Source organism: Typopeltis vanoorti, chromosome 7, assembly GCF_054136105.1.
Source record: "Typopeltis vanoorti isolate ZY-2024b chromosome 7, IOZ_Tvanoo_1.0, whole genome shotgun sequence".
Classification (NCBI taxonomy): Eukaryota; Metazoa; Arthropoda; class Arachnida; order Uropygi; family Thelyphonidae; genus Typopeltis; species Typopeltis vanoorti.
The window spans coordinates 17,645,039-17,669,497 of NC_143555.1; the positions used below are offsets into that span (position 1 = coordinate 17,645,039).

The 24,459-nt window shown below is 39.6% G+C and overlaps 1 protein-coding gene across 9 annotated transcripts in view; it reads left to right on the plus strand.

The window, feature by feature from the left end:
* Nucleotides 1-20,999: 20,999 nt before the first annotated feature.
* Adck1 (aarF domain containing kinase 1) overlaps nt 21,000-24,459 on the plus strand; it is a 433,204-nt gene continuing 429,744 nt past the window's right edge. For 6 of the 9 annotated variants that reach the window (XR_016548573.1, XR_016548574.1, XM_090395704.1 and 3 more), the window contains exon 1: nt 22,565-22,616. Coding sequence is in view for 4 of the 9 variants with exons in the window: in XM_090395704.1 (XP_090251830.1) it covers nt 22,584-22,616 (33 nt within the window). In the remaining 5 variants the exon portion in view is untranslated. Of the gene's footprint in view, nt 21,027-21,078; nt 21,653-22,564; nt 22,617-24,459 lie in introns of those variants that run through there. The other 3 variants (XM_090395706.1, XM_090395705.1, XM_090395708.1) reach the window with 2 other exon arrangements.

Sequence of the window (24,459 nt, forward strand, 5' to 3'; positions counted from 1 at the left end):
TGAAGAAAATTGTGTAAGGAGGGGACTATTGTGATCAACAAATATTTAATGTCAATGAAACCGGTCTTTTTTTTTTTTTTTTTTTTTTTTTTTTTTTGGAAGCGAATGCCTTCCAAGACTATTGTAGCCAATTCGGAGAAATCTCAGCCTGGCTATAAAGTTGCAAAGTCAAATGAAATTATTGCTAGCAATATGCGCACCGTTTGAAATCACATTCTTCCACATTGTGCAAATGATTTTAGAGGCTTTTCAAATGAATCTAAGTTAATTAAATCTCATTCTGAGAAGTTGAGTGATTCCGACGTTCTAAATTTAGATGCACAGCGGGAAGATTCTGAAGAATATGAAGAAAATTTAATCACTGACAAGCCCAAGAGATTTCACAGAAAAAAATGAAAATAGCTTTCGTACAATCGAAGTTTATAAGCAGCAATGCTTAGAGACGGACCTGGTGAAGAGAGAACCAGTAAAATTTGCAGAACAGGTAATAGGGCAATACCGTCAGTTGTATGAAAAAAAGAAAAACAAATGCCCGCCAAACTACGTTAGATCAATTCTCTGTTAAGAAGCAGAATAATGAATTTATATTCTGAATATATTTTATTGCCTTTCAGCTTCATAGTTTTCCATTAACTAGGCCCTGAGGTGTACCTAAATTCTTTTATAAAAAACTTAAGGGGCAAAAAAGAAATCTGAGGAAAGAATTATACATTTTCCAATAGGTTACTATATTTGATTAGTGCGTTTTCGATTAATTCGCCTGTTTTAAAGAACGCATTAGGGAAATTAATCGACGGATTGCTGTATTGTATCTTTTTATTTTAATCATCCATGAGATATATGAATAAACTTACGAATAATTTGAATAATCTATATCATGTTTACTTGTTTTTATCTTGATTTTTGAAGAACAATACTTGCTGTCATATTTGGTGGTGGAGACTTGTCATATTGTGGTGTAGACAGTTGTGTAGTAGATGTCCTACCGCGATGAGTCTTCGGACTCCTTGGAGATGTCACACCTCCAATGAGTCCGTAGACTCATCGCGGGAGGACATCTACTGTACAGATCCGTCTTTACCACTACACACCGAACCTCTACTACCAGTCATCTACATAAACGCCATCTACCGCCTACCACTAACCCCACAACTGGTATTTTTTGTTTGTAAATTGCATGTGTTCTGAAGGGCCAATTTTTCTGTATGCGGGATGAAAAACCCGAGTTTGGGAGAGAAAAAACACTGCTACCTCCGTATGAGATCGGCTAACTCACCTTCGATTGAAAAAGTCCATATAAAGATTCCTCCCGTCACGACGAGAATCGAACTTAGGCCTTTTCTGTCGTATCGAAATAGGACAGAAAATAATGTTCTGTTCTGTCCAAAAGATACAGGCTGCCTTCTGATGTAAGCATACTTTACAACATGGCAGCTATTCTTTACGGCAGAAGAAACAATGATTATGAAGGTAAAATACATGTTAGAAGAAAGGTAGAATGATAACCACTGAGAAGGATATAGTAGAAATGTTAAATATGCAGTTCATAAACGTTTTTCATTCTCGTGAAAGTAGGATCATAAAGAACTTCAGAGTAGTGGGGAGCAAAGAAGAGCATTGATGGGGAAGGAGCAAGAAATAAATGAGGACTGGAGTAAAGATTATGTGAATAAGGTTGTAGGAATTGGTGTATATCACCACATATGCCGAAGGAATGTTCCAGGAAGTTAACAATATTGGTACCTATTTAACATTAGGCTTAGACTGGCTCAAGTTCCGAAGGATTAGGAAGGGAGAAAATGTTGTGCTTCATTAAGGGGTGATAAGACTAAGGCTTCGAATAATATGCCAGTTTATTTGTCTGCAGTTGTGGTCAAGGTATGAGAAAGGACCAGGATTTGAAATTAGATTTGCAATAGTAACATTCTCTTTAATGGGCAGAATCTGTTTGCTAAAGGAAGATTATGGTTTAGTAATTTACTTATTTATTATAAAAAGTGACAAATACACTGGACAAGGAGAATGCATACATGGTAGTAAATCATTTGGATTTTCCTAAAGCCTTTGATAGATTATCATATTACAAGCTGGTCGTTATATTGGAAGATATGGGCGGGATTATAAATTGGTGCACTGAATTGGAGATTGGCTGTCTGATAGGCATCAGTAATTTTGTATATGGGGAGCGATATTCCAGAAGAGGAAAGTCGCCAGAAAGGGCTTAAGGGTCTTTTATTGAAGCCGTTTCTCTTTATTTCGTTTGTAACTGATATTGGGAAGGGCTTGCATAGTTATATACAGTTGTTTGCAGATGAAGCGAAGTTGGAGGAAACTGAAGAGTAGAAGGAATTATGTTGCAAACTTGCAAGTAGACTAACTAGATATTCAAATTGTTGCAAAGTGTAAAACTTTAATATTCTGGACGTACAGATGGAATGCAATGTATAATCTTCGTGGAAATATCTTATGAGAGGTGAAAGAGACGAGGAATCTCGACTTTTATAGATACGTAACTGAAATTTCTGGGACATTCTGCTAAAATTGAAAGGATACTACAGCACATCATAGCAATGATGTGAACATAAATATCTATGAGAAAGGATGTTAAAATTTCATTTTAGAAGGTTTCTATCCACATGTGGATTACTGTGTACAAATTTTGTCACCGGGTTTTCAAAATGATGATATGTGAAAAGTTCAGAGACAATTCACTGCAGTGATTTCTAGTGTCTGGAAGGCTGACTATGAAAACGGATTTAGGGAATTCAATGTGCAGAGTAGTAGATAGAAGGAAAAGAGAGAGGAAAGTGATCCAAACATATAAATTGATAAGGAGTTATTACCAAACCAATTTGGATTAGATTTTTATAGACTGGGCATTTAACAAGATGCCATCCGTGGAAGCTTATAAGCAGATGAGAAGGGCTTTTTTGCGTGGAGAGTGGTAAGGGATTGGAATATATTGCCTGAAAGGTGACTGCAGATAAGAATGCAATTAAATAACGGTATGACCTGTGTGTGTGTGTGTGTGTGAGAGAGAGAGAGAGAGAGAGTTCCCAGATAGGTCGTTTTACTCTTCCGAGGTCTGATAATGACAACAACATTCGTCACCTGGGCTGTCCACTGAAGTTACGGTACAGTCAGATCAATACTAATAAAGACGAATTACAGCAGACTTTTCCCTGCTTGTCAGCATTCCTTATGGCATGCATTGAAGCTATCTGAACCTAATACACAGCTTTCAATTTCTTTATGCCAAAATTCAAAACATGATGCATTGCGACCTTTTTTCAAACTAGTAATTATTCAACCTATCCAGAGTAACCGCAAGTGTTGCTCTTACAATGTAGGCAAATCATCAAATGGCAGCACATTTGAGCCGTCTCTCTTCACTGTGTACTGCTTAATTAGTGATAGCCTTGGGCCATCGATCTCTGATTGGTACCAGTGGAGACTGAGTGGGCAGTTCAATCTCCACTGGTACCAATCAGAGATAGATGGCCCAAGGCTATCACTAATTAAGCGGTACACAGTGAAGAGAGACGGCCCAAATGTGCCGCCATCTCGTGGTCCCTAACCCTAACACAATATATTTAATGTCTGAAATAATGTGGGTTCAACGGTCGATTTTCTTGAGTTTACGGGACGAAAAACCCGAGTTTCTGGGAGGAGAAACCCGCTTTCCTGTGCCAGAGATCGACAAACTCGGGAACCGGTCGAAAAAATACTTAGAAAAATTTCCTCTAGTCGCCGACTAGACTCGAAACCAAATCTTCCTTCGTGCGGCCAAGCGCCGTGGTGTGCAAACGCCACATCCACTGAGCTACACAGGCTCATCATCTTTAGAAAATGAGTGCATCAGTGTAGCCTTTCGGGTTTTTAAAGCATTTAGTGTCTTTTTAACATTTTTATAATGACATTTATTGCTGAAGAATGAGATGAGTCTATAAGTAGATTGTGCAAAGGGATGATGTAGAATTTATGGTCTCTGTTTGATGGAAAGAAGGATTTATCAATGCTTATTGACTACATCTGAATGGTTTTGGTGTTAGTGTCTGGAGAGAGCTTTGTTCACCGAGCATGCTCAAGTGCAAATTCAGGAAAACTGAAGCAATTATGACGAAGCATGTCAGTTTGTGTGAAGGCACCCATGAAGCAAGTGAGTGGGAGAATGACAGAGTGCAGAAACTGATATCAAGCAAAAATATTGAATTGGATAGTTAATTCAGAAAATAATGGTGGATGGGGGACTAAAGAGATGCTGTAGTTTCTATATACTAATGCAATAAATATCAGAAACAAGATGAAGGAGTTCTTGACATTGGTATGTGCAATATTTCCAAAAGTCATAAGTGTTAGTGAAACTCGGCTAACACCAGATGATATCGTTACAGGGATTGAATGTGAAGGGTTTAGTATTTTCAGGGAAGAAAGAGAAGACAGGATTGGGAGAAGAGTACTGCTGATGATAGCAGATGAATTGCAGCCAAACGAACAGGCGACAGACAAGAGGATGGCTGTACATTTGGTGCAATCTGGTGGAGTTTAAGGCCAGTAACACAAAATACACAGTTGGTTGTTGCTATAGGCTAGGAGTTGATCTGGAAGACAGGCATTGCCAAATTATTACAATGATACGTAGGCTGTTCAATAAGTAATAAGACTATATTTATACAGAAAACAGATTACCTTAAATCGTCATCATTTACATGGTATTTTTTGAAGTAACTGCCGTGAGACGCGATGCATTTGTCCCAATGTTGCATCCACTTCTTAAAACACTTGTGAGAGTCCGTTTTTTGAGAGTTCTTTCAAAACCGCCTCAGTAGCTTTTACACATGCTTTGTTGCTTTCGAAATGGCAGCCTCTTAGTGGTTTCTTGAGCTGAGGAAGCAACCAGAAATCGCATGCGAGATCAGGACTATATGGAGGGTGTGGTAGAATATCTGTGTTGTTCTTCTGCAAAACGTCCACTACACAACCAGCAATATGTGGTCTTACATTATGGTGGTGCAATAAGAAGTCATTCTTCAGCAATGGACGCTTCCTTTTGACGTGCTTGATGATTATCGCTTCTGTATTGATGATTGTCTCTGTGATGGACGTTGAGGGTCTTCCCTCACGTTCAAGATCTTCCACATTTTGCCTTCCTTCCTTATAAGTTTTATGATAGCGAAAAACACTTGCCCTCAACATTGCTTCATCTTGGAAAGCTTCGAGTATCATGTTAAAAGTGTCCGATGCCGATTTTTGTAAACGCACACAAAATTTAATCGCATAACGCTGTTCCAAGGACGCTTCCATTTCGAAGACTGGTCGCGCCGATGAGCAGTTGCGTTTAGTCACGTGACACTCTGGCACATCAGCCCATATACGCCATCTATTAACCTCTTTTGTTAATACAGACAGCAACATTTCTTTATTACACAGAAATTAATATTGTGATGAGTGGTTTCGCCACAGTAAAATTAGTCTTATTACTTATTGAACAGCACACGTACATATTGAATGGTTATCATGGGGGACTTCAACTATAGAGATATAGACTAGAAGAAAGAAAGATCACATGATAGGAAGGAAATAGAATTTACACACCTATTAAGAGATAATTACTTAAGCCAACATGATGGAGGTGACTAGATGTACGAGAGTATTGGAGCTGGTCATAGGATCAGAAGAGCTATCCGTAACTGGGGTAACAACATTGACTCCAGATGGTGAATGTAATCATGCGATCTTGACTTGGGAGATGGTAAAACATAAGGAATATTCTATCAACAAGGGGTATTTGTGAAACCACAAGGCAGATGATTATGAATGTTGATGAAGAAGCTTAAATCTGTACCATGGCATAAAACATTGCAAGGCAAGAATGTAAATAGTGCATGGGAATATAGATATGGATCATCTAGAGGAAGAAGTATTAAATTGTATACATAGGGTAAGGTGGATTAATCATGTAGGACTTAGATCAATGAGTAATATCATTAGGCTTGAGCTGCAGAAGAAAATGCTATGAAGAGTATATAAAAAAAGGTCACCAGCAAACTCATTAATAATACAAGGTTCAGGCAAGAAATTTGATCAGCATGGCAATTAAGACAAAATCAGATAACATATGTAATTGCTTTAACCTATGTGACAGAGTCTAATGCGGGAACAGAGGTGGATGAATTGGAGGTTCTTTAGGATATTGCATAATCTAAACCTTAACACATCTGTGGGATTAGATCAGATATCAGCTAGGATTTTGTGAGAATGTGCAAGGGAACTGTCAATGCCTTTGACTAGGCTCTTTAAAGTCTCTGCTCTGGTAGAGTTCCTCGGCAGTGGAAAGAGGGCAAAATAATTCCCTTGCATAAGGGAAATTCTAAGTCTGCAGTACCAAATTAGACACCGATATCTCAAATGTGGTAGTAAAAAGTATCGAAAAATTGATAAAAAAGTGAATTCAAGAATATGTAGATAAAAATATGACACTACATGAGGGTAAACATTACTTTGTGAAGGGACATTCATGCGTTAGTAAATTGCTTTGTTTTTTATAAAAGAGTAACAGCTGAGTTGGATAAAGGAAATGGCTTCGCAATGATTTTGCTGGATCTTGCTAAGGCATTTCACAGAATACCAAATGGAACTGTGTGATGCGAATTAGAACAAATGGGGGATGGATGTTTCTGGTTAAGTAAATGAGAGGATGGCTTCTGGACAGATATCAAAATGATATATATGGAGGGGCACAATCGAGGGAAAATTGCGTAGAAAATCATTTGGGAAATAACCTGAAAGGAAATATTGAGTTGTTTGATGATAACGCGAAATTAGGTAACGAATAGTTTATCAATGCGATGTTATGTGGGAACTTGCAGGACGAATTGAATAGGATGTTAGTATAGGCAAAAGTTAGTAGGTATCAGTTTAATCTCGAGAAATGTAAAGTTTTGCATATTGGGATAAATATATTACAAGTCATGTGTCATATTGATGGCACTGTACTCCAGAAAATAGATGAAGCTAAAGATTTAGGGGTGGTAGTAGACAGAGTGTTAAAAGTTAGAGGATATATTGCTAAGATAGCTCAGAAGATAACTTGGGTATTAAAAAACACCTTAAGAAGTAGCACTAACGAAGTTGTAATTCCTTGTTATAAGGCCTTGATACTCCTACATCTGAATTACTATGCTCCAGTCGGTTCCCTTTGGCTTCTTGAGGATGAGGAAGTGGAGGAAAGGATTCACAGGCGAGTTACCAAGATGGTGAATGACCTGTGGAATATTTCCTATGAGGATATATTAAAGTTGTTTGGATTGCAGAAGTCGGTTGATAGGAGAAAAAAGAAGGGATATTATAAAAACATTTAAGTTGCTAAAGGGTTTTATAGAATAGATTCAGGAGAAATGTTTTAGTACTTGTATAGAGGGAAAAGAAGGAAGGGGGAGTCAGCCCTGGAAATTGAATAAAGGTGTTGTTATTAGGATCTTGAGGACTAGAATTATGGCTTCGAGAGTTGTGAACGAGCGGAATGGGCTGCGGGAGTCAGTTGTGAGTACCTTGTCTGTTAATAGGTTCAAGGAGATATATGATAAATTTTTTGAATAATCTGGATCTCTCGTGATGAGTATTCTGACTTCATGGAGGTGCCCGTATAATAATAAGCTTTCTCCTACTGTAAACTTACGCTAATGATCAAATAATAATTTTAAATTCTGAAGTTAACTTACAGAAAGATATTTTAAATTTTAAAGACGTGGCTAAATATTACGGCATGATAATATGAATAAATAATCAAAAACGATGGCCGTTAAAGGACAAATCGAAGAAGAACTAAAATAGTAATAGATAACAAGAATTTAGAACAGGTGAATTCATTTAACTACCTACGATATGTGCTTATATACGAAAATGAAATAGATAAAAACCTAAAAATTGCGAAATATTTAAAAATAACAGGTGTAATTACCTTTGTATTTAAACTTAATCTAGTTCAAAAACAAAGACAAAGAAAGATTAATAACAGCTGAACGATGTTAATGAGAAAACTGAAAATTTATATTCTAATCGATCATAAAAGAAATTATTAAAGAACTAAACTAGGAATCAACTCCTCATGCTGAGTGAAAACTTAGCATGCCTTTCCCAAACCCGGATAAATGTGGAGGGTTGAGCAAAGTCTCAGAAAAAAAATCTATGCAAACTGGAACTTTCCAAAATGTGATACTTGACGAAGAAAATAGAATACGAACTACCAGGAACATGAGACACCTCTGTGGAAGCCCTTCTTGGAAATCAGAGGTGCAGAAGAAAGGGACAGATACCTTATCAAAAAAGCAAACTTAGACTGGTATGTTGGAATGATAGAACTATATTTGAAACTGGGAAACATGCCAAGTCTAGAGATTTCTAGAAAAATACAGATTAGCAATAATGTGATTAAGTAAAACGAGATAGATAGAAACTAGAACAATTAAATTAAACTTTGATCACTACTTAATTTTCTTTGGGAACCGAAATACGAATGACTACACAAAGGGAGTTGCACTAATGATAACAAAGAAAGCTCATGGTGTACTAATAGAGTGGAACCGAATATCTGAAAGAATAATAAACCTAGATTTAAAGCTGCCAAGCAGAAGAACATCACAATAACTGCTATATATAGGCTGAGCATATTTCCTTAAGACAAAAACGGGACAGTAAGATGACAAACACGGACGGGTGGTATGTAGTATTCTGTATTCATGAAAAAGTAAGACGATAAAAAGAAGTTTTATTACATAAACAAGTTGAGCTTACCATTATTCTTCAGTTACAGAACCATACAAAAATTTACGTAGATGTGGAGGGTATCTGTATTTCACCACGAACGTACCATGAATATTTCTCCGATGAAGTGATCTTATGCAGCAAATTTCAGTCTTTCAGCACTTTATGACACAATTTTGTCTTACAACTAACTTAGTCATCGTCTCAACACTCTATCTAGATTTATTCTTCGACGACATACTGTTCATAACAGAAAATATTCTGTCAACAGGTGCTGAACTTCCTGAAAGACAATGAATAAACTCCAGCGTATTACAATTCTTGAAAGTCTAGGCGTTTTTCGCTCATTTCGAAAAAATACGTACCTATCTATAAGATATAAGAATGCTTTCTTTATTCCTTGTATCATTCCATGTTAACTGCCTGAGAATTATAGATTTTATGAGGGTCCACTGATCGAATACACGAGTTTCTTCTGTTTCTTTGATAAGTTCCTCGTTCAGGCTGTCCTGTATTTCTTTCCATTCAGGTGTCTTCCTTAGTAGCACCCAGTTGACTTTCTCAGTGTTTCCTAAACTGCACTTCCACTGTTGACATATTCTAAGCTGGTTTCATAAAAATTCTCAACTACCTAAAAAATCTTAGCCTTATTCATTTCACTTGAATCTACTAACATTTTCAGTTGTTTTTTGACATCAGTGGTTCTAAACACTTCACTTTTATGGACTCTAAATTGTGTACAAGAGTGTCAATGTTCATGGTTACTTCTCTAGGTGATATATTATCTTTTTTAATTAAACTAATATACTCATATGTTTGGAACGTAGACACTTGATACAATTTGCACAACATAATGGCATTTTCGTGAGAAAAAAAATCAGAACGAAGCCCATCTCTGTCAGTTGATGGACCCAAGGATAAAAATCTTGTATTTCCATGCTGTAGCAATTTAGCGTAATTGTTTCCTGCAAAGTCACAAAAGATTTTCAGTTCTTCAACTCTGACTGTGCATATATTTAAGTATGTGAATAATTTCACTGGAAAACTTTCAATATCAATTGGTCAACAGTCGACAGCACATTGGAGACAATTGTGTATAATGTGTGCACACAAAGCAACAATTTTGTTTTATAAAGCAAAGTTTTCACTTCCTTCCTTCAACATAACACACACTGTAGGTCGAATGTTTCATCAGGTAAGGAAATAAAGTTTATAATTTTGTCTTTACCACCACAATTTGACAAAAAGTACCCACAATGATTGGAAAAAGTTTGATATCTTTTTTTGTTTGATGCGTGGAATGCGAACGGCCTGAGGAGTAAGATTCAAGAACTTCAAAATTTTATCCAAAGACATCAGTCAGATGTCCTTTTAATAAATGAAACGCACCTAAGACCTTCAGACAATCCCAAAATGTGTGGATACTAATTGTACAGAGATGATAGACTATCCCAGAGAGGTGGAGGCACGGCAATTTTCATTAAAAATTTCATCTCTCATCACTCCATAAACATCCCTCCTACCACCAACTTTGAGGTCACCGGCATTGAGATTCTCACGAGTTCTGTCGGCAAATTAAAAATCTTTGCAGCATATCATCCTCCACAAAAATCATTATTGTTCTCGAATTTGAACGCCTTATTTGATACCGGGGAACCTATCATTGTGGCAGGTGATTTAAATGCCAAGCATTCAACCTGGAATAGCCGTTCCACCAACAAAAATGGACAGATACTATAAAACTATGCTAGTTTCAACAACCTTCATGTAATAGATCCTCCTGACCCTACCCATCACAACACTTATGGTCGGGCTGATGAGTTGGACATAGCCATATTGCAGCACATCAGACTCCAATACAATTTAATGACCATTAATGATCTGTCATCAGACCATAACCCAGTACGGTTAAAATTGGGAAACCTTGAAAATGTATCCCTCCCCTCACTCATTCATTCCTTGGGAAAGGCTCTCCAAGGTACTTCCAAAATATATTGGTCCTGTTCCCATCATTAAATCAAAAGAGGAAATTGAAACAGCTGTTAAAAATTTAACAGAACAGATTAAAGCAGCCTGTGCAGCATTTACTACCCCTGCAACTACCTGCAAGTCCAACCACTTGCCAGAAGATATTATGAATATGATTAGAGAAAAAAATAACGCAAGAAAAAGATATCACAACACCAGGACGCCACAAGACAAACGGATCTTGAACAGGTTCAACTCTGCAGTGAGAGATGTCCTTGCAGCCCATAGAACTCAACTCTGGGAAGAAAAACTAACCTCCATCTCTACTGATAATCACTCCATATGGAATCTCATCTGAAAGATTAAAAACAGAAATAAACTTCCCCCCCCTCCAAACATATTCAGGTCTCATCCACACGGATGCTGATAAAGCTGAAGCAATAGCAAATCATCTTGAAAAACAATGTAAACCTGCATACGATCCCCTCGATTTTAATCATATATACAGGATCCACCGTAATGTCAGATATTCACTCAATTCCGCTCTCACATATTCCACTCAAATTGCACCCACCTCACCTGCTGAAATATATGCTATTATTAAGAAGTTTAAGAACAAAAAGGCTCCTAGACCTGATAGCATCTCTAACAAAGTAATAAAGCTTCTCCCACATAGAGCTATTCCATCTTACAAAGATAATTAACTTCATCCTTCACTACAAATATTTCCCTTCCTACTGGAAACTGGCGGACATAATACCGATCCATAAACCTGGTAAAGATCCCAGATTGCCTCAAAATTACAGACCAATCAGCCTCATCTCAAATCTCGGCAAAATTGCCGAGAAGGTAATTCTTACCAGTCTTCAAGATTCAGTACTCCGATTAAATATCCTGCCTGAGAAATAGTTTGGCTTCCTACAGTCGCATAGCACCACGCAGCAAATATACAGATTGGTGGAACTCATCATCACGGGTTTTAACTGGCGTCAATGCACTGGGGCTGTTTTCCTTGACATAACCAGTGCATTTGACAAGGTTTGGCATTATGGTTTGTTATACAAACTGATATCATCTGGTGACCAATCGGAATCATTCATCTTATAAAGGCATACCTCTACGATAGGTGCATGCAAGTCAGGATGTGTGGGGTAGTCTCGACACAAAAACGCATCTTAGCTGGAGTTCCACAAAGATCCTTACTAGCACCAATGATATACCACACAGCCTGTTATCTTCAATTGAAGCCCTATATGCTGATGGCACTGCAATATTAGCCATATCTTTAAAGCCTCACCTAGCCACCATGAAACTGCAAGAAAACCTACTGCTAATCGAACAATATTTTTCCAAATGGCGACTTCAAGTGAATCCCCTGAAGAGCATAGCCGTCCTATTCTCCAGAAGATCACTGCTACCTAAAGAAGATATTCTCCTTTTTAATACTAAAATTCCGTGGGAAAATGAGATCAAATATCTTGGTGTAGTGCTGGACAGAAAATTGACTTTCAGCTCCCATATCAAGACTCTCTGTGCAAACACATCAAAATCCATAGCCCAGCTCTATCCGCTAATTAACAGAAACAGTAAGCTGAGCACCAGAATCAACCTGCTCTTATACAAACTGATGATTCGTCCAATACTCACCTATGCTTCACCGGCCTAGAGTCATACTTCAAATTCTAATATTCTGAAATTGCAACGTATCCAGAATAAATCTCTCAGAATGATCCTGGGTGCTCCATGGTTCATCCGAACTGTCCAACTGCACCGGGACACGGAGGTCCCCTATATTTATACTTTCATGCAGACTATAGCAATCAAATTCTTCTCAAAAGCATCTGTGAAACCTAAGAAACTGATCCAACTGGCTGCAGACTATGACGCAAAGGATTATTTCAAACATAGAAGACCTAAAGCCATCCTAAACTTCAACGCTGAGGACTAATCTCCAAGCCCACTCAGAGCGAACAATTAGCTCATAAACTTTCTCCACTCACAGTTTCTCTCAAGATAGCTGGGAAAAAGAAGGAAAGCCAAACGGCTATTTTTTTAGTGAAGTTGATAAATTAAGGGGATAAAAATCCCTTATTGTTTTTCAGCCAGTAAGCGAAACTCTAAGATCGAGAACTACGATCTAAGCGTGTCATGCCGACGAACTGTCGGCGAATCCAAGCGTAAGTGACCACTTGGTAGTGCCACACTAAGGCAACTCGATGCAAAGGTGGAGCAAGCTCCCTCACTAATTTTGATATTTTCTCATAATGCAAAAACACATCTCCTAGGAGATGTAATATTGCTTTACATTATGAGGAGGAGGTCACTACCCAGACCGGTTTCAACCTTTTTTTTGGGGGGGGGGGTGAGAGTAAAGAATAAACCCATCATCAGCCTATTGAGAAATAAAGGGGTCAGAGTGCCCCCGAAGAGATGTAAAAGAGGGGTAAGGAAGTGACAGAGAGGTCAAGGTGGGGTGCTGGGGGGGGGAAGAGGACAGGAAGCAGAATAGGATGGGAAGGGCGGGTGGGGAGGTGGGGGGGAAAGAAGAAAAATAGCCCTCAGCTCATTATTCTCATCTTGTTAGCTTAAAGCTATCAAGTGATATTTCCTCACCCTCCTTGGAGATCTGCCTCAAGAAATCAAAATGACCATGGAGGTAGCTGGTACCCAGGTGACCCGCCCCTTCAGGGCAGCCCACCTCGAGTTGGCCTGCGCTGCCTGGGTTTTTCCTCCGAACTACCTCCGTGGGAGACCAGGAAACAAAACAGACCTCGGGGGGGGGGACGCAGAGACCAAGAAGATGACTCGGAGTGGAGCTGCTGCTGAAGATGGAGATCTTAAAGCAGCAGCAGGCAGAACTTGATGGTGCTGTTTCTGACAGTACAGAGGATTGGAGGTGAACACCACTTGTTAAATTTGGTGTCACCCAGAGCCTCTCTCTCGAGATGTAAAAACCTCCTTAAGGAGCCATAGAACATGTAGAGGACGATACGAGAGAGATCCAACAGACTGGGAGGATTAGCATAGTTGGAAAATTTTTTCCTAACCTTCCAGATGTGATATTTAAATTCACCGATGATAAATACTAGTAACTTCTGCCTGTTGTTGGCTGGTGGAGCGAACTGCAGGAAGATTACTTGCTCCTGCAGTAGGAGAGGGATGCAGAGCACGTCGCTTAGCCTCCTCCAGATGAAAATGGAAAGGGGACACCCGTAGAAAGCGTGCTCTACGGTGTCCGGGCTCCGGCAGAAGCCACATAATGGGTTCCAGTTGTTGTTGAACCACCACTTATTCACATTGACTGGAAGGTGTCCATAGGCTATCCTCCAGGCCAGGTCCTTTCTCGACGGGTAGCCTCGATGTTTAGAGAGCTGGCCGAAGAGGATGTCATTGTTGTTGATTCCTAGATCCGGAACATCAGTATGAAGGATGTTAAGGAGATGATCATACCACATCTTGCTGTTCCGGATCCCGGCAGTTTTGACACCCGACGAGCGGAGTTGTTGTACTAGCTGGCATAGTCTATTGTAATCCTCTGGAACAATGTCCGCCTTGGGACCCTGGTGGGCTGGGATCCCAAAAAGGGGAAGCTTAAAGCCTAAGAAATACCGCACAGGATAGCTGCAGGGATGGTTGGTCTGTAGTATCCTGCTAAGATGGAAGGCGGTATTGCAGAAGTTGAAGGATCTTCATGTCAACCTCCTGGCGTAGACTTCCCCAGAAGAACTTCAAGGGTTTCCTGTAAAGCCGAAGTTCTTGATCCTCGCTGATGTTTGTTATATTCACGACGTGCTGGTACATAGGGCACAAGATGGTCTTGATGACAATAGCCCTAGAGAAGAGCGACAGCTGTCCGTTTGTCCAGTCCTTGAGACACTCGACTGTGGTGTTTGTAATTGTTGAACGTCGAGCACGGGCTCTGCTGCAAATGGGACCCCCAGGATGGTGAGGGGGGGTCTCCTGTAGGGACGAGACCCATGGGGATGTTGTTTAGGTCCCAGACTCCATACGTCTTGATCTTAGTTTTGTTGGGGTTGGGTGTTAACCCCGACACTTTGAACCTCTCTAAGATGCTGAAGAAGCTCTGTATGGAGTCGTTGTCCCTGAGGGTGCCCACCACGTCGTCCGCATATGCAATTACTTTGGAGTCATCCGTGGTGAGTGGTAGTGGAATCCCTTTCACAGCACGTGAGCTGTTGACTGCCCATAGAAATGGCTCAAGGGCTAGTGCAAAGAGCAGTGGACTGAGGGGACACCTTTGTTTGACCCCATTCTGGATGTTAATGGGGTCCGAAAGGTGTCCGTTGACGAGGAGGCAGGTGGAGCTGTTCATGTAGCTTCCTCTGATGATGGAAAGCAGTCCGCTGCTGACCCCGACTTTCTGCAGGATGTTAAACAGAAAGGAGTGCCGGACGCTGTCGAACGCTCGGTTGAGATCGATGGTCAACAGTGCCATTGAGTACATCTTAAGGTTGACCAGACGTAGCAGTTCTCGGATGAGGATGAGATTAAACTCCATCGATCGGCCAGAAACACCATACACTTGTGTGCTGTTGATGACGTACCTCATCCCCAACTTCAGTCTGTCATTGAGAACACGGGCTAGGATCTTGTAGTCCGTGTTTGACAGACTGATGGGCCTCCCGTTTTTGATGTTGGATGGATGCCTGTTGGCTTTGGGGATGAATACTCTATGGCATTCTACGAATTCTCGGGGCACGTTCTCTGTGTTGAGAAAGTTGTTGAATAGCGCCACGAGAATGGGGAGGATGTAGTCCCAGGCGTCTCGATAGAGTTCTGTGCTTAGTCCGTCTGGCCCAGGCGCTTTCTTCATACGGCACTGCTTGAAGGCTGATGTTATTTCGGCCGCTGTGATTGGTGCATCCAACCCTGCTTGGATGTGCACAGGGAAGGGATCAATATTCCAACAGGAGTAATCTTGGGGATACTGTTGTCCTGGTAGAGGGTGTTGTAGTACCCCCAGAAGGCCTTAAGGATGTCGGGTGTTGTGGTGTAAGTACACCCGCCTTCAGTGATGGTGGTGATGGTTCTCTCCTGTCGAAAATTGACATAGCGCCTGATGTAGAAAGCAGCCGATTGCCTGTCTTCCGAGCGGAGGTGGAGTCGGATCTTGGTTTTCTTGTCTTCCACCTGCTTCTGTCTCTCCGCTTCAATGTCGAGATTAATGTCACGGATGGCATTGTGACATGGAAAGCCTTGGCGTTGGCTGGCCATGAACCAGCTTCTTTCCTTGTATAGATCACAAAGCCGAAATCTTCTGAAGAAGGCACGTTCTAGGCCCCATTTTATCATGTTTTCTTTAATTTTAGATTTTAGTTGTGCCCACGCGTCCCAGTCCAAGCCAGCGGTGCTCCAAGTGGAGCACAGTTGGTTAAGCTTAGCCAAGAACAAGAACGGGAAGTCTGGTGGTAACTTCCAGGGGGCCCGGACCAACTTCTACTGCTTCAAGTGGATAATACGTGAGCACAACCATTTTGTGGTCCGAGATGGTATAATTAATTTGAACGTGCCTTATGGCTTCGGATCTGGAGACAAGGGAGGGTGACAGGTAGAACCGGTCGAGCCGTGTGCCGATACCTTGGCCTGTCCACATATGATCCCGACAGTAGGGGTTGTGAGCCCTCCAGATATCCGTCAGCTGGAGATTCCTGAGGTGAATTCCCAGTTGCCTGTAGCCAGCAGTATACCTGTATTGGGATTACCCCCACTTTATCGTAGGCCGGGTCCGCCACGCAGTTAAAGTCCCCCATCAGGATGACGTGATGGGCGCCATATAAGTAAGTGTAAAATGACTGGAAGAAAGTCGATCTTGATGTTGGATCTTCCGGGGCGTAGATGTTAATGTACTTGGTGGTACAGCCCCAATGGCGAGAACTCTCCCTTCTGTGTCCCTCTGGATGTTATGGAAGGCTCCGAGGAGGGGGGCTAGCAAAAATACCCCGACCCCGGCGCTGTTTCTGTTGCCGAAGCTCCAAAACGATGTTACGGGGTACTTATGGCTTAGTTCCTGCATGTCCTTGTAGTGGAAAAAGTGTGTTTCCTGCAAGAACAAAAGCCGGATGTTGAACGCTAGCATGAGCTTCCACACCTTCTCTTATTTTGATGGTGAGTCGAGCCCTCTGATGTTGAGCGAGGCAACGCAAAAAGGGGCGGCGGCATTATGATATTTTACGTTGTTATACCCGGCCTAGGTCCTTGATTCGCAATTGCTTCACATATTTTATTAAGGCTTCAATTTATGGGGGGGGGAGGTAGTATATCCTGCACCCTGCAGACCGGCTGCCAGTTCTGCATACGAGCTCGAGAGGACCTCGAACTCGTGACGACTGTTCTTAATCTTGAAACTTGCTAATTTATTGTTCACTATTTGATGGTCAAAGCAGTTGAACTGGGAGCCGGTGTGTCTACTAATTTTAGAGTTAATGCTCTCTTGATGGCGGGAAGGGGTTTCCACCTCCATTTCGGACTCAGATGTTGTTGAGTCCGTGCTTTTTCTGGAGCGGCTTCGATGTTTTTTCCCCATTTTAGGGGAAGCCTGCTCCTTCCTCTTCTTAGGAGGTTCTTTGGGGGGGTGGAAGTTGATGTTTCCCTTCCTTTGTCTTTGTCTGCGATGTGGCTCGACTGAACATCTGGGTAGTGACTGCCCCTGAGCCAAGTGTTTCAACTGCGTCGGCGTATCGCAGACACTGTCTTTGTATGACGCTGACTACTATAGGGGAAATATTAGAAGCGTCATACAAAGACAGTGTCTGCGATGTGCCGACGCCGATGCAGTTGAAACACTTGGCTCAGGGGCAGTCACTACCCAGATGTTCAGTCGAGCCACATCGCAGACACTGTCTTTGTACCCCGGGATAGTTAACCATGAAACGCGACGTGCCGATAGTAACGAGGTTTGGCACTGGCTGTCGCATGTCCATGGTAAAGGTGACTTCGCCGGAGTACCAGGCGGGGTCCTCCTTAGAGACGCTCTTCTTTATATTACTCACTTTCCCCCACTTACTAAAAGTTTGTACAAGCACGTCTTCTCCGGCTTCTAGATATTCCATAGGGAAGCGGTCGATCTTAATTTGACGTACTTGTGACCCAACCATGGTAGGGGTCACCTGCTTCCCTTGGACAGGGAAACCCTTCAGAAGTTGATCTCTCGAAGCTAGGTTCTTGACTACTATAAGAAATCGTCCTCCTCCATACGGGGTGAAGGAGTAGATGTTAGAAACTCCTATTATCTCCTTAAGGGCTGTAGTTAGGGCTCTTGGATCCTCCATTCCTGGAATCTCCACTCCTAATGTCCGGGTCCTGGGGGGGGGGATTACTCTGCTCATTATTAGCCTCTGCGTTCTAGAAAAAAAGAGAAAAATAAAGAGTCTTAAGACTCTGTAAGAAAATCCCGTAGTGCGTATAAACGCACTACCAGCAAGATAGTAGAGTTAGTACTAAGAATGCGAAAGGTTAGTACAACAAACTAAACAACAAGTATAAATAAAAAAATATTAGTAAGTAACAAATTCAACAATGAATAAATACAATACTGTCCTGCTATAATTGAGGTCTCATCAGTGAGTAGGCAGACCTAGAAGATATCACAGTTTGAAGTGAAAAGAACTTACATACCTTCGCTATACGAATGCCAGAAAGGTGTGCCACTATATTGTATTATAACATATTATAATTAAGAAGAAAAGCCAAACGGCTATTTTTCTGTCGAAGTTGATAAATTAAGGGGATAAAAATCCCTTATTGTTTTTCAGCCAGTAAGCGAAACTCTAAGATCGAGAACTACGATCTAAGCGTTTCATGCCGACGAACTGTCGGCGGATCCAAGCGTAAGTGACCACTTGGTAGTGCCACCCCAAGGCAAGGCAACTTTCTGGCATTCGTATAGCGAAGGTATGTAAGGTCTTTTCACTTAAAACTTTGATATCTTCTAGGTCTAGCTACTCACTGATGAGACCTCAAAAAAAGGTTGAAACCGGTCTGGGTAATGACCTCTCCTCATAATGTAAAGCAGTATTACATTTCCTAGGAGATGTGTGTTTTTGCATTATGAGAAAATATCAAGATTAGTGAGGGATCTTGCTCCACCTTTGCATCGAGTTGCCTTGGTGTGGCACTACCAAGTGGTCACTTACGCTTGGCTTCGCCGACAGTTCGTTGGCATGAAACGCTTATAGATCGTAGTTCTCGATCTTAGAGTTTCGCTTACTGGCTGAAAAACAATAAGGGATTTTTATCCCCTTAATTTATAGCTGGGAATATGAAAAGCTTTTGCTTCAACCCTATGTCAGTAAAGTTGAAAGTTGAACTTGTTCCAATTTTATCGCTTTTGCTATCACCATCACATCTCACCATAAACGAGCTGATGTTTTTAACTGCAGTCATAGTCTTTTCAGCATATTTAAGTTTCTGGCTTCGTAGATGTTGGCTGATGTCGCTTCTGCATCCATGAGCAACGGAAAATGGACATTACGATATCGGCATACCACTTTTGTTCCACAGCTTGTCCAGTTTAATAAATTTGAATTAATTCTGGAGATCGTCATTAAAAGTGCCGTTTCGCCTCTTTGACATTGCAAAGATACTTAAAGCTTTAAAAAATAAGACTTAAAACTTTAAAAAATATGAAATTTAAACCACCGGCATTGAATAACAAAGCCGCCGGTTAGTCTACAGGCAAAACAAAAACTATTAAAACAAGAGCCACTGCTAACCAACACCGCTTTTATGGTCTATCTTGAAACTCACCGAACCAATTTTACTGCGTCCTATTTTATTCCATCTACTTTCTGTCCTTTGGAACTGAGAGCCTTAAGCAGAACAGATGCCGATTCTGAGACGCTCAATTGTTGCCAACATGTATTTTTTATTTTCTCTGAATAAATGCGACTACATGGTTATACAAATTACTGGTATCGACGATAATGATATACGATTCGATTATAGGTTATGAATAATAATTTATAATTGATCAATATTAAAGTATATTTATAGTTTTTATTAAAAACGGGACCAAATTGACATTTTTATTAAAACTACGGGACGGCAGGAAAATTTGAAGAAAAAAAAAAACGGTACTGTCCCGTTCAAAACGGTATGTATGGTCAGTCTAGCTATGTATGCACTAACAAACTATGCGATCCAGGAAGAAAAGAATTATTTCTAGAACATGCTACAGAGACGTATAGAAACAACAAATAAAAAAGATATGCGACTTATAATTGGAGACTTTAGTACTAAGATCGTCAATTTTTTTAAATATTTTTATGTATTTATTTATTTTTATTTTTTTGAGGATGTCACATACTGATCGGTAGAACATTAAGGCTCCTTAAGGATTTTTACAGAAGAAAGTTGAAATACTTTGGACATATGGAAAGTTTGTTAACATCTCATAACAGTAATAGAAGGTAAAGTTCCTGGGAAAAGAGAAAGGGGTAGACCGTCAGTGAGATGGATGGATGGTATGTCTGGAGTAACTGAACTTCAGAGAGTTGGAGCTTTCAGAAAAGCATACGATAGGCCAACCTTGCGAGGACTGGTATATCACCGATCAACAGAGTGACTATACTCATCTGAAGATATGCAGTTAATAGATGGCTGGAGGGATGAATTAACCTTGTAATGTGAAATTCATTTAAATCCCTTGTCGATGTGATAGAATTTTACGTGCACAAGTCACCGGAATGTCAGACCTTATTCAAATAACTATCGTTTTTTTTTTGTTTTTTTTTTAATGTGGCAAGTATGAATTGCTATCTAAAGTTGCTTCCAGAATATTGCCGTAACAATAATGTTGATTCTATGAAAAATCAGGAAAATAAATTCCATCTAGCGTTTATAACTGATTTTGTGGTGTTGTCCTAGATTTTATGTTACCTTATTTCGTATCTGTTTATTTCCTAATCATAGTGTATAGTTACTGTTCTTGTTTTTAGTTAATAAGGAAAATAAGTCTTTAGAATATAAGGAAATATCAACAGGTAAGCAACTTACGACAAAGTATCAATTTGTTTCGTCTTTTATATAAGAAATTTTTATATGTTTTCTTTTAAAGCGCGAAGTTTATATATATATATATATATATATATTTTGCCTTTACTTTTGATTTTTTTTTAAGCAAAGAGTTTTGTGCAGTAGTTATTAAGCTTTTCAAAATCATAACAGAACTGTGGACATAGTTTAGCGATTTTTTTTTACAGTGTATATTACGTGAACGATGTTAACACGTGCACATACGTCAGATGATTGATTGGGGTGATTCTCAGTGTTGACCGGTTCGCATACCACTGCTTGGTGTTCATATTCATATATCTATTAATCATAAAGTTCATTAATTTTTTTTTTTTATGATTAAATTTTACGTTGCTTTCATAGGTATTGCATTCGCAATATGTACCAATTCACACTATGACACGCAGTTTAAAAATATTTTTCTGGAAATGTTTTATATAATTAATGAATGAATTTTGCAATGAATGAATGAATATATATATATCAGTTCCTATTAATTGGAGAAAAATTTTGTAACAACCTAATTTTCTTATGACCTTTTCTTATATAGCTAACACTTACGACAGCTCTCAACGGCATGAGCTATTTGTTTATGCCGAATGGGAAACGATGGCATGTATCTACGCCAGTGTATAGCAGATCGACGGATTTCTCCTTTACCGTTTCAAGTTATCCAAGTGATACCATCTGTACTTAGAAAAAACGGTTTATAATAATGCACATCAGAAGATTATTAACCCAATGTGCGTTTTACGGGAATGACGCGTTTCCTTGAGTGGGATTTGTACACGAGTTGTGTTATGATGATTGTACTTTTTCTGACTTAAAAGTTACAAAGTTCAACACTTTACTGACTTTAAAATTCCAATTAATTTGTCGAGGGACGCAGGTATGTGAAATATTTTTATTACTTCGTATACGGCTGTGTTAAGTATAAGTTACAACTACTTTTTTCCTAAAAAATTTAGTTTGTCCAGGACTATGTTTTATGCACGGAGGAGTACGAGTTCGAAGTTTCCATTGATCAAGTGTATACAGTGATAGGGTCGTCGTAACAACTAATCCAAGTTTCCTTACACAGATGTAGGGGAATATGAAAAGCATAATTGCTTCACCTATCTAACCAGATAATGCGCTCCTACGCATTATCTTTGTTGTAACCAACAAAGATAATGCGTAGGAGCGGCATATATGAATCTCATACATAAAGACACCATGTTGTTTTCTCCTTCAATTTATATATTTTTTTGAATTTAGGAGCGGCAAAATAGTGCTTGCCTAGGGGCAATAGTTGTATCTAACCGAACATCGTGTTTTGACCGTAACTATTAGATATTTTTTACAGTTACGTTGATAGCGTGAGATAAGTGCATGCCAAGGTTCATGCTTAAACTCCAACCATGCTTAAGTGATACCATCAGTTTCTACATTTTGCCAACCACAGCACCAAAACAATTTTTCATGCTAGTTACTCTCTGCATCTGTTTCGTGTTCTTCTGCGAATAAGATTTTTTTTTTATTCTTATTTTTCTTCAGAGAACATTCTTCTACTCCCCCCCTCCAGTAATTTGTTGGAACATTATTATACTGAATAGATTAAAAACTCTCCTCACGTGCGGGGGGGGGATTTGCCAAGCATTCCTTCGTTATGCCACAAGCAGAGAGAGACTGGACAAGGTCGCACTTTCATTACTTAATGTTTCAGCTCAGTTTACCCACGCTTTTAAATCGGAGCAGTCGCTGTAAGATAATCTCGTCAAAAATCACGTCATAGAACTGCCACGTGTCCTGGAGAAATGGGCGGTCCGCAATCCGAGAGAATGCAAACTGCAAACAATCACAGTTTTTTCAAGGTGCAGAAATACTTCCTGATTATTCTCTGCCGCGTTCAAGTAAATGTTACAACCCAGACTGAAGGACAGCACAGTAGTGAATAAATATTTCAATCTAAAATCTAGCAGTGAATAAATATAATAATAACAACAATAAAGAGAGTTTTCCCTTTATTATTATTATTAAAATGGCATTTTTTCCAGAAATAATACCTATAATAATAATTTCTTTATAGGTGGGAGATGAATTTCATTGCTTGGTGTGAGACCACCTCCTCTTATTGGAGGCCTGAAGTGACTTGAAAAAAGTTCCATGTTTGATTTCTAGAGCAGAGTTTCCAGACTGTGTAAAAATAATATAAAATTATTTAAAAAAAAAAAAAAATTGATAAAAAAAAAAAAAAAACCTTAGCTCACCCCATGGTACAAATGTACTATAGGTTTACTAACAGTCCTTTGTGGGTGGTTTTTCCCTCCCATTGCTCATGAGCATGCTGATCAATTTTTTCATTATTATTATTCCTTCCACAATGCTTTATTTTCTTATAGCTGATAATTTTTATTGCTACTCATCCAATTAACCCATACTCAGTTTATCCTCCAGATGTTGAGTCTGTAGTTTGATACTGCCTCGTTCAAACAATCCTTAACTGTTTCCCATGGACTCAAGACAATTCAATGTAGCTTCTTATGTCATGGCACTGCTCTAAGTTTCTTCCTCAGTTTGTCATAATTGCCAACTTTGTAGTTCTACATAAACTCTTTCTTGACTGAAATTTCTCTGTGTTGATCAACAAGATTGCTTGGTCACTTTCCCCGATTGGAGGTTGGATTTGTTACTGCAGTTATTAGATAGATCTGATGCTATTACCACATCCAGCACTCTCAAACCCTTGGTTCATTCCATCACATGCTGTTTCAGGTAATTATTCCTTAGTAACTGTATAAATTCCATTTTGCATGTGCCTTTTTTTTCTTTCAATCTTTATTGCCATAGTTGAAGTCTCCCATGATAATTGTTTGGCCTGCACTAATTATGCTAATTCTTGTTATCCACATCTTCTTCTGTAACCCCCCCCCCCTCCACCAAGTCTGTAGCAGTAACCAACAATATATTTTGTCCTGTTGTTCTCTATCTCACACCAGACAGATTCAAACGAACCATTTCCCTCAGATCTACCATCTTCCTTAACTTATATTTTTGTTGAATATAGTTCTTCAGCTATTTAATAATATCCCTCCGCCTGCCCTATTTCCTCTATCTTCTCTGAAAATACAATATCCATTAGATTCTATCCCTGTAACTACATCATTCTCTGACAATCGTGTCTCGCTGATGCCAATAATTTTTTACCGAGTTGAGATGACCAATACCAAAAACTCTTCGTCTTTATTTCTTAATACTTCGGACATTTATGTACATGCATTTCAACATCACCTTGGGCCCACAGTTACCTTTACATCATGTCATTACCTGCCCACTCAAATTCGAAACCTTGGAAATACACCGAGCTCATCACAATCATTCCTGCACTCATACTGATTTTTTATAGGGTGGCTAGGCACATGGTTGATCGCTTCACCCCTAATATCTCTAGATTCCCTGGTTTTGCATTTCCACCCTCTCACTAAACAATTTCTCCAAGACTTAACTCCAAATCATTTAAGTGCAGTCCATCAAGCATATATAGGTCCTTACATGCATCAAATTCACTCCACAATTTCTAAACTGCACAGTCTTCTCATTGGCAATCATAGTTCAACTTCTCAGTTCTCTGCTATCGTACTTAGGCAGAAAACTCACAATCTTACTCTTCATTTTTTCTTCTTTTATCAACTCTTTCATATCTTCTCTCATTGCATA